We start from the raw sequence: 13,451 nt of genomic DNA, 5'->3' as shown, positions 1-13,451 counted from the left end.
ACCGGGAGCTCCGCACCCACCCCCGGCCGGAAGACGCCGGTCTCCGCCCACCGGGTCAGGCGAGCTGAGCTTTACCAAGGACAGGCGTGGGCACGAGACAGGCAGCCCAGCTCAGACATTTCATTGTCCTGAACGTTTCCAGGGCCATCCAAGACCCTCTGATTTCACAAGAAACATCACACACACTCAAAGGATCCCTGGCAGCTGCAGCTTCCAGAGTAACCATTACCACTCTTGGAGAGATCCAGCTCCCCGAGGAAGTCACACACACACTCCTGTGTCCTGCATGACTGGACTGAGTCCTCCTCCTCCTCCTGAGAAGGGCTGTGTGGGTGTGTCTAATTACAGTCACTGGATTTGCTCTGCAGAACTGTTTATACTCGAAGCCAGCAAAGGTGTAACACAAAGAAAAATTGATGCTTTCAAAGCACCTTGAAAGCTCACATCACTCTCCCTGTATTCGACTTCCTCCAGAGACCCTGCACACTCCGCACCAGGTGGGACACGCCCCTGCCACCTCCACCGCTTCCCTGCTCAAGGGTGCCAGCCTGGCCAGCGCTGGGCAAAGGACGGGCGTGACAGGCCTGCACGCCTCCAAGGCCTGGAAGCCACACTGCGGGGTTGCGGGCCCTTTCCCAGGCCACCCAGAGGGGCCCCCATCCCAGGGGGAGTAGGTGGTGCTGCCCAGCTCTGGGGGAGCCTGTGGCTGTCAGGCAGCAAACCCAGAGCTCCCGGGGGTCCCCTGGGCACCCTGGCCCCTCCTCCCCACTCACCCCAACGGCGGGTGCAGAGCCCACGTACCAGGATGTCGAGGCAGGCAGCCTTCAGCAGGGTGATCTGGTCTGCGATGGTCAGGCCGGTGAAACCTGGCAGGCGTTTGGCAAACTCCACGATCTTAATAATGCACTTGGTGGCCAGTTCACTGAATTTGTCCCAGAGGCCCAGGTCCAGCCGGACTCGATGGTCAGCGCTGGAATTCTAGGGGGGAGAGAAAACTCGGTCAGGGCTAGCTGTGGGAAGCTGGCGGAAGGCAAGGGACTGAACCCGGCTCCTTCTGAACATACGGACGATTCACTCTTCACCAGGGAGCCTTGGGGCTGGGGGCAGGGGGGTTGTTGGTAGTTGACTTTTTAGCTTAGATTCATCTTTTTTAAATGATCAGAGTCTCATCCCCCAGAACAGTGGATAACCGAGTAGTGGAGAAGCTCTATTTAGCAAATACTCCAGCCAATGAAGGAAGGGATGGGAGGCGGCGGTGTCATCGCTTTGTAATCTGATGAACCATCGGCTCCACTCAACCCAGGACAACCACAGGCAGAGAGGGCCCTTCCTGGGGACACCGAGCTGCCGCATCCAGCCTCACCTGACCACACCAGGGTTTTATTGTTCAGTCTAAGTCGATTTGCATTTAGTTTCTATCACCTGCGACAGGAAGACATCTAACTGATGCCAAGTTATGGGTTAAGATGGACTAGGGGTGAGAGTTTCACATTCCCCTCGCAGAGAGGTGTCAGAACCTGGAGAAGGGGGTCCCGCCCCGCGGCCCCCATCACCTCCTGCCTGGACTTTCCTCTCTGCCCTGGCCTCCTCACAGCGCATTCTTTAACCAAAGGAATGTGGGTATCCTTTTAAAGCCTAAGTCACAGCGAGTCATGGTGTTGCTCAAAGATGTCCCATCTCACTCAGGCTAGAAGGCCAAGTTCTCCCCGTGGCCTGCAAGGCTGTCCAGCTGACTTGCCTCTCCCAGATCCCTCTGTCCAGGGAAAGACGCCCAGTGGGGCCTGGCCTCAGGCTCTCTGCCCAGGCCGCCCCTCCTGTTGGCCTGCCCTGCTCTGGGGTGCACCCCTCAGCCCCCAGTCTGGGAAGAGCTGGGCTCCTCCAGCCATTCCGAGACAACCCCCGCAGGCCCGCCTGCATTCCGGGCCTGCGCTCCCAGCCCTCAGCCCTGACACACCGCCCTATCCCCAGGGGCCACACCGGCCCGGCACTCAGCAGGGGTGCTCAAACATCTGGGAGTGAGTGCATCGATGAGTGAGGAGCTTCCCGATGTCGATGTGGACGTGAGCATGAGGCTGGCCTGGGTAGTGGGGGCGGGGCGGGGGGGGGTAGGATCTGGCAGGCAGGGAGAGGCAAGGTCGAGGCTGGGGCTTGGGCCCCAGGTGCCCTGGGACACACCGCCAACTCAGAGTGCTGGCCCCTCAGCTCACCGAGTCTATACCCGGGGCTCTGCTTGTGAAGGTTGGTTCGGAGCTGCAAGGGAGCCGTGTGTGAGGGATGCTCAGAGGCCTGATGCAGGCGGAGGCTGTGGTCCCACTCACCGTCCCCTGTTCCTGCGGACCTGGGGACACGGCGCACCCGGGCAGCGGGAGGCCTCCGCGCCTGTCCCTCGGTGCGGTCCGCGCTCTGTCTGGCCGTGGGAAGGTGACACGAGGGCGGGCCCTCCTCTGGGCTTCCCTGGAGCCAGGCCCTTTCCCAGCGCTGGACGAGGAATTCCTCTCTCAGGAGCTCTCCCCTGGTGGGCGGATCGCCACCCACCTGCAGAGCTAAGGCCCAGTCAAGTGAGCTGCGCTCTGCGGCCCCGGGCCTGTCTCTCGGGGCCCCGCAGAGCCTGGACTTTGTCTCCAGGAGCCTGTCTCCTGGCTGGAAACCCTGGAGACTGGAAGATACCGGGCCTCCCCATGGTGAGGGCGTGACACGCTGCAGCTCCCTGCGGTCCAGAGACTCAGTGAAGAGCAGCCAGCACGTCCGTCCGCAGGAGGACAGGGCACAGAGACCCCAACACACATGCTGTGTGGTCCTCAGACCTGGGTGCTTCTGCCAGCCCCGCCACTCCGGGAGGCGGGGGAGGGCCCCCCAAGACGGCTGGCGAGAAGCAAGGGAGACGGGGCAGGATCACCCTGAAGGCGATGTTTCAGGGGTGCTCCCAGACCCCCTTCTAAGATGCCTGGGCTGGGACAGGAGCCTGGAGGCACCCCTCTGGCCGGCCTGGTGGTCTCAGCGATCAGGGGCCCTGCTGGAGGGCAGGGCATGGCCTCGGGGCATCAGCTGCCGGATGGAGTGTGTCCACCGCTCCTCCCGGAGATCCAGGCTGATCTGTGACCCGCGCTCCTTCTCCGAGGGCGCCTCACGGAGCCACGGCGACCCCCTCCCCACCCCCCGAGGCCTGGGAGGGCAGCCTGCACCCCCAGGGCCTGCGAGGTGGGAAAAGCCAGGAACAGCAGAGAGTGGGCCCAGGCCGGCCCGCACCTCCTGGAGATCACCTCTGTCAGGCGGAGTCAGGCCCGGGTGAGGCCACACAGGTCCGGAGGGGGAGCCCTGCCCACCTGGTCTCTGCACTGCAAAGTCACGTACGTGTCCCTCCTTTAACCTCCTTGGCAGCCCCACAAGGCAGTCCTCGCTCCAAGGTCAAGGAGCCCCCAAGCAACCCAGGCAAGGCTTGAACCTGGGCCTCAGAGGCCCTAAGACCTGGATGCCACAGTGATGCTCCGTAAGGAAGCAGAGCAAACGCCCTGGTGCCGGGCTGTTTCCTCTTTGGAGGGTGGGTCATCCGCCGCTCTGCCGCCATAAGGACTTCCTCCTCGCTTTGTTTTTGGGGAGGGGTCAGAAGTCTCCCCAAGGAATGCAGCACCTGCCCAGGCCTCAGCGTAGAGAGTGGGGGCCAGGTTCCTGCGCTTCCCTTCCATAGCCTCCTGGGCCCTGACTAGGGTCCCAAATCTTCCTGAGTTAGGGAAGAGAAGGAGCCACTCTTTCAGGGATCTGGAGATGGGCAGCTAGCTGCCTTTTTAACTCCTCTCCACCCACTTCTGCCACAGGCGTCTGATGGGGGTGCCAGCTTGGCGAAGGTGCACGAAGTCCCCTCGCAGCGGGAGCTGTTGCCAGTAGGAAAGTTCTTATAGAAAGACCTCATCTCAGAACCAAGAGGCTGCAAGGGATGCATCGTGCCTGCTGTTCTTTACTTACTCCTGCACGCATGTCCCAAGAAGACTGGAAGCCACTTACAGTAAAAATGGAACTAGACCCTGTGCTCTGGGGCGGCTTCGGCAAGGGATCAGGCCACCCCGAGGTCAGGGGCACCCCCTGGAGATGGGACTTAACAGCCGCATTCCCTGCTAGATCCAAAGAGGCACAAAAAGGGGTGCTGGAGGCTCTCGGGGAAGCCCCTGTCCAGGGCTGAGAGCAGACCCTGAGACTAGGAATCGAACACAAGCCGCTCCTTTGAGCGGAAATTCCGGGGAGCATGGGGCAGGGAGAGGGCGGTGGGAGGGGGCTCCACCCTGCTGGGGAGCTCAGGGAGCTGGTCATTCTCTGCCATCAGGCGGAGGTTGCTCCCAGGAGTGTCCATCACCTCCCCTCCAACCCTCTGTGTGTACCACACTCACCCTGCAGCCGCACAAAGCCTTGAGGCGGGTGGTGGGCCTGCTGCGTGAGCCACTGTGACGGGGGGCGGGCTGGATCAGACCTCAAGCCCAAAAAGAATCCCAAAGGAGAGGCTCCCCAGGAGGAGGGAGGTAGGGAAGGGCTCAGAGAGGCCCACCCGAGTCCTGGTATGCCAACCACAGACGGGACCGTCCTGCGGGGAGGTCTGGTCCCAGGCCACGTGCTCTAGAGGGGCAAGTGCCATCCACACGTTTGCCTCGCCCTCCAGACCCGAGTGCCGCCACTTTACCCGATGATCAGGTGAGTCAGGGGCTGCAAGACGGACATGGCCACCCTAAGACAGCCCTGCCAGCAGAAGAGGGCTGGGGCCCCGACTGCACAGCAAGTGACCCCTCAACTCTCTCACTGCTGGACCTGGCTCAGAAGCTTCCACCTCCAGGAAGCTCTCCCTGCTGTGACTGTTCGTCTTCTGGAGCGAAAGGTCTGATTTAAGGATAACAGCCCCTCCTCCTACAGAGATGCCCAGGGGCTCCTGCCTCCATCCTGCCTGGTCACCCACCCTCCTGAGGTGCAGGGTACTGTCTGGGGTTAAAAGAGCTGCCTTCAGACTGCCCGTGTCTAAGGCCACTTGGTATCTATGGGACGTGGGGAAAGACTTACTCCTCTGAGACACGGGGCCCTTGTGCCGGCCTCAAGGAGGCCTTGGAAGGAACCAAAGAATCCACAAGGCAAGAGACTTGGTATGGCCCTTGGCACAGAGTAAATGCTGAGTATCAGCTGTAACAACGATGATGATGACCCCTAATCACAAACTAAGGACTTCTCTCCACTGCTTACAGACTGAAACCCAAAAGCGAGGCTGAGGGAAGCCAAGAAATGAGCACAAGGTCGCACCGCTGCCAAGTGGTTAAGCGGGATTTAAACCATACACACCTGGCACCTGGTTCCTGATTCAGAGCATCACCCAGGTCTCTGGCCCCGCTTCCCCTCCCGGGCTGTCCTCAAAGCTCCCAACGCTACCTGTCCTGCATGTGTTCTGGGCCGGATGGAACCCTGAGCTCAAGGGGACTTGTTTACTAGGTCAGTAGTAGGTCAGGCCAGGTCAGCGCCTTTTCATACGGGCCAGCATCTCTTCTCCCTGACACCAGGGCATGGGGCGCTGGGCCCAGAACGTCATGCTGGGTCTCACTACTCGAAGCCCATCTGTGGCCTTTGCTACTCAGGAGTGTGGTCTGCAGACCAGCGGCACCTGGGAGCCACACCTGCTGAATTAGAACCTGCACTTGAAGGGCCACCAGGTGCTCTGTGAGCTGGCCGAGGGGGAAGCAAGCTCTCGGTTCCTCCTCCGTTGGCAGGTCCGCCAGAGGACCTGTGTCCAAGTCCAGGGCCAGCTCTTCAGAAGCTGGTGCCACTGACCACACAGCCTGCGGGTGCCTCACTCCCTCTTTTTCTGGCTCCATTATGGCCTCTTATCTCTATAACCTTTCACCCAATTCTGTTTCTAGTGCCATCAGTCACTGAACCAGCAAAACTCTGCAACATTTGGAGTTTTTACAAAAGAACCCACATCTTAGGTGGGCAACGTGAACTTAAGAGCCCAGAACGACTTTCGAATTACACTCACTCATTTTTGAGGGCTTATTACCTTCTACTCACTAGAAATACATTTACACATCAGCGAACACAACACGTGTAAACAGTTTGAAAACATCCAAATACCTGAAGCCATCTCCCCCGGCAGAGCCAGACCAGCCAACACAGGCCCCCTGCCCCGTCTCCCCGCCTCCCCTTTCTCTTGTTTCTGGCCCAGCGAGGCCAATGCCCGGGGTCCGGGAAGGGCAGGGGAGGGCCCCTCAGGGCAGCCCCCCTTTGCTTTCCCAGGGCCCCTCCACCCTCGTCCTTCGTCCTTCAGAGGCCTTGCTCCCCTGGGCGGGCTCTCCCAGTTGGAGAGCCCTGCGCTTCGCGCCGCCGTCTGCTGAGACCCCCGACTCCTCCCTGGCTCCCCTCGACCACTCCCCCCGGGGGAAGGTCCCCGTGAGCAGGAGCCTCGTCTCCATCACCTGGTCCCGGAACCGTGCACGGGTCCCACCTGTGCGTTGTGACTGCGAGGGAGGAAGCGCCCACTCGACGCAACCACAGCTGAAACCCCTAGACTAAACGGGGTGGTGAAGAGACCCCCTTACCAAGCCGGGTCCCTGCAGCCCAGGGTCGGCCGGCGGGCGCGCGTGTCTGCTAGTCCGTGCTAGTGCACCTGCGCAGCAGGGCGCGGGCGCATGCGTATATGAGCATATGCGGGAGTCTGTGCGTGCGTGCGTCTGTGCGTGCGTGCGTGGCGGCGCGGGGTGGGCGGGGCCTCTCACCGTGGTGTACTTGCCCAGCTGGCAGAGCGAGGGGAAGGTTTCTTGGTGAGCCTTGCGGATCTTCTCGGTGAGGTCGTCCAGCTCTGCCGTCATCTCGTAGCTCTCCGTGCACTCCTGCTTCGAAGGCTCCTTCTTCTTCTTGTTTCTGTCATTCCTGACCGCTGCGGATGAGAGAGCAGACAGACGGAGCAGGGTCACCAGAGGCCGGGCTGCGCCGCCGCGTGCGGCCCGGTGCGGGGCCGGGGAAGGTGGTCGGCACAGCACAGCGTCCCCGGTAAACAGGCGGCGGCTGGCGGACAGCGGCGCGCCGGCTCCTGAGGAGAGCTCAGCTCACCCACAGGGAGGGCCTGTTTGTTTGGAGGGAACCTCCCGTGTGCACTGGTTCCTCGAAGACTTTCCGGGCACGTCCCCCCCAGTTCCGGAGGGGGTGGCCCGAGGGGCGTGCCAAGAAAACCCCTCTTGCCTGGGACACACATCCCGGAATGGAGCCAGGGATTCCTAGCTAGGCCTTTCGGTTCACTTTTTTTGCTTTTCAGTTTTCTTAATTAACGGGCAGTTTTGAAGAGACTCATTTTCAAGAGGATGGGATATGGGGTTTTTGTCCCTTCATGTGTTTCTGCTTCGTTAACGTTCTGTGTTAATCACAGTCTTTTCTGTGAAGTTTTAAAAAGTAATAATCCACGTGTCAGGAGCCGTCGGCCTGGGAAGCTGTCCGTTCCTTCATCCCTTTCCTGCCCTGAAACCCTTGTCCCCACGCCCTGTCTGGCAGCGGGCCTCAGGCAGCACAGCCTTGGCCTCTGCTCTGGGCGTGAGCACAGCCTCTCTGACGGCTCAGAGCCGAGGGCCACTCAGAGCTCTGGCGAGGGTCTCCTGGGGAAGAAAACTGTGACCCAGGGAGGGAGACAGCGGAAACTAGACCATGCAACTCCCCCCGTGCTGCCGAGGGACCCAGGGGTGCCAGGCTGGACACCACCTGCTAGAGCTCCCGCCGCCCTGACCTGGGAGTCTGTGCTGCAAACGACCCAGGGCATAATCTGATCCTTCCTGAGAGGATTCAGCCTGGCCCCCCTTGAAAGCCCCCAGGCGATCTGACAGCCAGCAGCTCCCCAGGTCGGGGTCTACACTGTGAGGACCCCCAAAGCCGTCTGGGAGCTGAGGGCAGAGTGAAAGCAAGGCACCAGCATAGGGGGAGGAGAGAAGGTGGAAGGAGAGAAATGGGAAGGGGGGCGGGGAGACAGGGAAAAGGCAGGTGTGGTGGTGCCGAAAACCTCAGCTCTGTAAGAGCACCTCATGCCTGCAGTCGGGGGAGTACTTGTGAGTGCCTTCAGATCCTACTGGGAGCCGTGTCCACAGTATGCCACTTGATCCCCTTGCCAGGTAGGCAATTTTAAACCCATTTTACAGATGAGGAAACAGAGCCTCAGTGAGATTAAGGTATGTGCCCATGACTACGAAGCTGGCAAGTCCCTTCCTCTCCACTTGCTTGTTCCTAACAAAATAAACACATTTGAAAAAACTTCTCCAGGCGATTTTCTTTTCCAGGACTCTGAAATGTCACTGTTCTTTGGCTCAGAATGTTTCCAGGTCTAGGACAAGTAAGTAAAGACAGTTGGGGTATCTAAGCCTCACAGGAAGGCAGACTGTGCCCAGGCCACTCCCACAGGTTGCAGACACAGGGGAGGAGAGCATGGTTTAAAGCAGGGAGAGTGCAAAAGTGAAAAGCCAATTTGTTTTAAAGTTGCATTGAAAAACAACAACAACAACAACAACAAACCAACCCTTAGGAATAAACCTGACCAAGTTGGCAAGACTTAGGTGCTAAGAACTATAAAACATAAATAAAGGAAACGGAAGATGATTCAAAGAAATGGAAGATATCCCATGCTCCTGGGTCAGAAGAATTAATATTGTTAAAATGGCTATACTACCCACAGAAATCCAGAGACTTAATGTGATCCCCATCAAGTCACCCATGACATTTTTCACAGAATGAGAACAAATAATCCTAAATTTATATGGAACCATAGAAGACCCAGAATTGCCAAAGCAACCCTGAGGAAAAAGAACAAAGCAGGAGGCACAGCCCTCCCAGACTGCAGACAGCACTGCGAAGCTAGAGCAATCAAAATGGCATGGTACTGGCACAGGAAGAGATACAGATCATCAGAACAGAATAGCCAGCACAGAAAGAAACACACTCACCTAAACACCACTTGACTCTCCAACAAAGAAGGCAAGAATATACAATGGGGAGAAGACAATCTCTTTTGCAACTCATACTGGAAAAGTTTAGACAGCTGCATGTAAATCAGTGAAGTCAGAACACATCCTCACACCACACACACAAAGAAACTCAACACGGCTTAAAGGCTTAAATGTAAGACAGGACACCATAAAGCCAGAAGAGAACATAACAAAACATTCTCTGACATAAATCACACCTGTGTTTCCTTAGGTCAGTCTCCCAAAGCAATAGAAATAAAAGCAAAAATAAATGGGATCTAATCAAATTTACAAGCTTTTATACAGCAAAGGGAACCATAAACAAAATGAAAAGACAGTCTATGGACTGGGAGAAAATATTTGCAAATGATATGACTGACCGACAAGGGCTTAATTTCTAGAATATACAAGCATCTCATATAACTCAATAACAAGGACAATCCAATCAGAAAATGGGCAGAAGACCTACAGAGACACTTCTTCAAAGAAGAAATACGAATGGCCAACAGGAACAACGAAAAAGTGCTCAACATCGCGAATTAGAGAAAGCTACCGTGAGGTGCCCCTCACACCGGTTAGAATGCCCATTGTCTAAAAGTCTACAAATCACAAATGGGGGAGAGGGTGTGGAGAAAAGGGAACCCCGCTACACTGTTGGTGGGAATACAGACTGGTGTAGCCACGATGAAAAACAGCATGGAGGTTCTTCAAAAAACTAAAAATAGAATTGCCAATGATCCAGCAATCCCACTCCTGGGCATACAGCTGAAGAAAACTCGGCTTCAGAAAGATGAATGCACTCCTATGTTCGCTCTTGTTCGTTGTTCTAATTCCTAAGTTGTGTTCAACTCTTTTGGGACCCCATGGGCTTGTAGCCTGCCAGGCTCGTCTGTCCATGGGATTTCCCAAGCAAGAATACTGGAATGGGCTGCCATTTCCTTCTTCCCTGCCCAGGATCAAACCCACATCTCCTGCATCGGCAGGGGGTTCTTTACCACTGAGACACTTGGGAAGCCCTACGTTCAGAGCAGCACTATTTATCATAGCCAAGACATGGGCTTCCCTTGTGGCTCAGCTGGTAAAGAATCTGCCTGCGATGCGGGAGACCTGGTTTTGATCCCTGGGTTGGAAAGATCCCCTGGAGAAGGGAAAGGCTACCCACTCCAGTATTCTGGCTGGAGAATTCCATGGACTGTACAGTCCATGGGGTCACAAGGAGTTGGACACGACTGAGCGACCTTCACTTTCCCCTTTCAAGACATGGAATCAACCTGAATGACTAACAACAGATGGATGGATAAAGGTGTGGAACATACATAAAGTGGATTACTGCTCAGCCATAAAACGGAACGAAAGGGGTCATTTGTAGAGAGGCGGATGGACCAAGAGATTATCATACTAAGTGGAGGAAGTCAGGCGGAGAAAGACAAACACCATGGGGTATCACTTACAGGTGGAATCTAACATATGACTCAAGTGACCTTATCTGTGCAGCAGAAACGGACCCACAGACATAGAAACAGGTCTCTGGTTGCCATGGGGGAAAGGAGGTGGGAGAGGGAAGGATCAGGAGTTTGGGGTCAGTAGATGCAAACTATAATATATAGGATGGATAAACACAAGGTCTTACTGTATAGCACAGGGAACTCTTTCAACATCCTACGATAAAGTATATGGAAAAGAAAGCGTATAGATATATGTACACCCAAATCACCTTGCTGTACAGCAGAAATTAACACCACATTATAAATTAACTATACTTCAATAAATTAGGGAGAATGCAGAGAAAAGAGTCGACATGGGAGCCAAGTGGTCACCTGGGTTTGGGGGACCGTGGCCTGAGGTGCTACATGAACACTGGGCTCTGCGGGCAGGTTGTTGGCACGTGCCCCCTGCCCCCTCCTGGCCCTGCTGAGAACTCTGTCCTTCAGCTAACATGAAAGTCCTACCTAAGCAAGATGGTCTTCTGACAGAACAGTTTGGCATGAGAAAAACAGTTTGGTAGGTCCTCAAAAAAACACATCCAGCAACTCTATTGCTTGGTGGACATGCCAGAAAACAGAAAATACACGTCTGTGCAAACCTACAGCCAAACGTTCACAGGCGCGTGATTCCTAACAGCCCAGAAGTGGAAATCACCCACCTGCCCATCCACTGACGAATGGATAAACAAAACCGGTCTGTAAACAGTGGAATCTTAATAGGCACAAAAAAGCACAGGATTCAGACACGTGACAACACGGATGAACGTTGGCAACATGATGCTCAGTGGAAGAAGCAAGCCTTCTTTTCTATTCCTGTGGTTCTAATGCTGTGGGTGGGGTGAGGGTGGGGGGAATGGGAAGTGACTGCAGGTGGGCCCAGGGTTTCTTCTGGGGAGATGAAGATACTCCAGAATTAAACAGTGGTAATGGCTCTGCATGCCAAAGAATGTTCAAACTATGCCACTCAACTCACACGCTCGCAAAGTGATGCTTAAAATTCCCCAAGCCAGGCTTCAACAGTACATGAACTGTGAACTTCCAGATGTTTAAGCTGGATTTAGAAAAGGCAGAGGAACCAGAGATCAAATTGCCAACACCCACTGGATCATCAAAAAAGCAAGAGTTCCAGGAAAACATCTATATTTGCTTTATTGACTATGCCAAAGCCTTTGACTGTGTGGATCACAACAGACTGTGGAAAGTTCTTCAAGAGATGGGAATACCAGACCATCTGACCTGCCTCCTGAGAAGTCTGTATGCAGGCCAAGAAGCAACAGCTAGAACTAGACATGGAACAACGACTGGTTCCAAATAGGAAAAGGAGTACGTCAAGGCTGCATATTGTCACCCTACTTATTTAACTTGTATGCAGAGTACATCATGCAAAATGCAGGACTGGATGAAGCACAAGCTGGAATCAAGATCGCTGGGAGAAATATCAATAACCTCAGATCGCAGATGACACCACCCTTATGGTAGAAAGTGAAGAAGAACTAAAGAGCCTCTTGATGAAAGTGAAAGAGGAGAGTGAAAAAACTGGGTTAAAACTCAACATTCAGAAAACTAAGATCATGGCATCTGGTCCCATCACTTCATGGCAAATAAATGGGGAAAAAATGGAAACAGTGAGAGACTATTTTTTTTTTTTTTTGGGCTCCAAAATCACTGCAGATGGTGAACCTGCAGCCATGAAATTGAAAGACACTTGCTCCTTGGAAGAAAATCTATGACCGACCTGCTGCTGCTGCTGCTGCTTAGTCACTTCAGTTGTGTCCGACTCTGTGCGACCCCATAGACGGCAGCCAACCAGGCTCCCCCGTCCCTGGGATTCTCCAGGCAAGAACACTAGAGTGGGTTGCCATTTCCTTCTCCAATGCATGAAAGTGAAAAGTGAAAGGGAAGTCACTCAGTCGTGTCCGCCTCTTCGAGACCCCATGGACTGCAGCCTACCAGGCTCCTCCATCCATGGGATTTTCCAGGCAAGAGTACTGGAGTGGGGTGCCATTGCCTTCTCCGATGACCAACCTAGACAGCATATTAAAAAGCAGAGACATTACTTTGCCAACAAAGGTCTGTCTAGTCAAGGCTATTGTTTTTCTGGTAATCATGTATAGATGTGAGAATTGGACTATAAAGAAAGCTGAGTGCTGAAGAATTGATGGTTTTGAACTGTGGTGTTGGAGAAGACTCTTGAGAGTCCCTTGTACTGCAAGGAGATCCAACCAGTCCATCCTAAAGGAAATCAGTCCTGAATATTCATTGGAAGGACTGATGCTGAAGCTGAAACTCCAATCCTTTAGGCCACCTGATGTGAAGAACTGACTCACTGGAAAAAACCCTGATGCTGGAAAGATTGAAGGCGGGAGAAGGGGATGACAGAGGATGAGATGGGTGGATGGCATCACTGACTCAATGGACATGAGTTTGAGTAAGCTCTGGGAGTTGAAGATGGACAGCGAGGCCTGGCGTGCTGTGCTTCCCGAGGTCACAGAGTCAGACACGCCTGAGCGACTGAACTGAATGGCTGCGCAACCATGTGAAGTGTTACAGATCCCTGGACTGTATACTTTAAAGCAGGGGTCCCCAACCTCCAGGATCCAATGTCTGATGATCTGAGGTGGAGCTGATGTAATAATAATATAATAAAGTGCACAATAAACATAACGTGCTTGAATTCCAAAATCATCCCACCCCGCTCTGGTCCATGAAAAAATCGTCTTCCACAAAACAGGTCCCTGGTGCTAAAAAGGCTGGGGACCGCTGCTTCAAAATGATGAGTATTACGTGACTTATATCTTAAAACGACAAGAGCCAACAACAAAAGCCCAAAGCCCGTGGGTGGGCTCAGTCACCCAGCACTCAGGCCTGCTCTGGCCACGACGGCACCTGGACCGCCTGACTTAGCCACGGCAGCAACATTGCTCACTGACGGCTTAGCGAGGGCCAGACCCTGCCTCAAGGGACTCAGTAAATTCCACAGCGAACCGGGGTGGTGGACGTTCTGATT

The 13,451-nt window shown here is 54.8% G+C and overlaps 1 protein-coding gene across 2 annotated transcripts in view; it reads right to left on the bottom strand.

The window, feature by feature from the left end:
- Nucleotides 1-13,451, bottom strand: part of RARB (retinoic acid receptor beta) — a 182,574-nt gene that overhangs the window by 20,538 nt on the left and 148,585 nt on the right. For both annotated transcript variants that reach the window (XM_013975483.2, XM_005698926.3), the window contains exons 4-5: nt 6,738-6,898; nt 802-978 (exon numbers count right to left, since the gene is read on the bottom strand). In XM_013975483.2, the coding sequence (XP_013830937.1) occupies nt 802-978; nt 6,738-6,898 (338 nt within the window). The remainder of the gene's footprint in view (nt 1-801; nt 979-6,737; nt 6,899-13,451) is intronic.

The sequence above is a fragment of the Capra hircus genome, chromosome 27 (assembly GCF_001704415.2).
Source record: "Capra hircus breed San Clemente chromosome 27, ASM170441v1, whole genome shotgun sequence".
NCBI classification, from domain to species: Eukaryota; Metazoa; Chordata; class Mammalia; order Artiodactyla; family Bovidae; genus Capra; species Capra hircus.
This window is presented reverse-complemented; position numbering and strand designations above follow the sequence as displayed.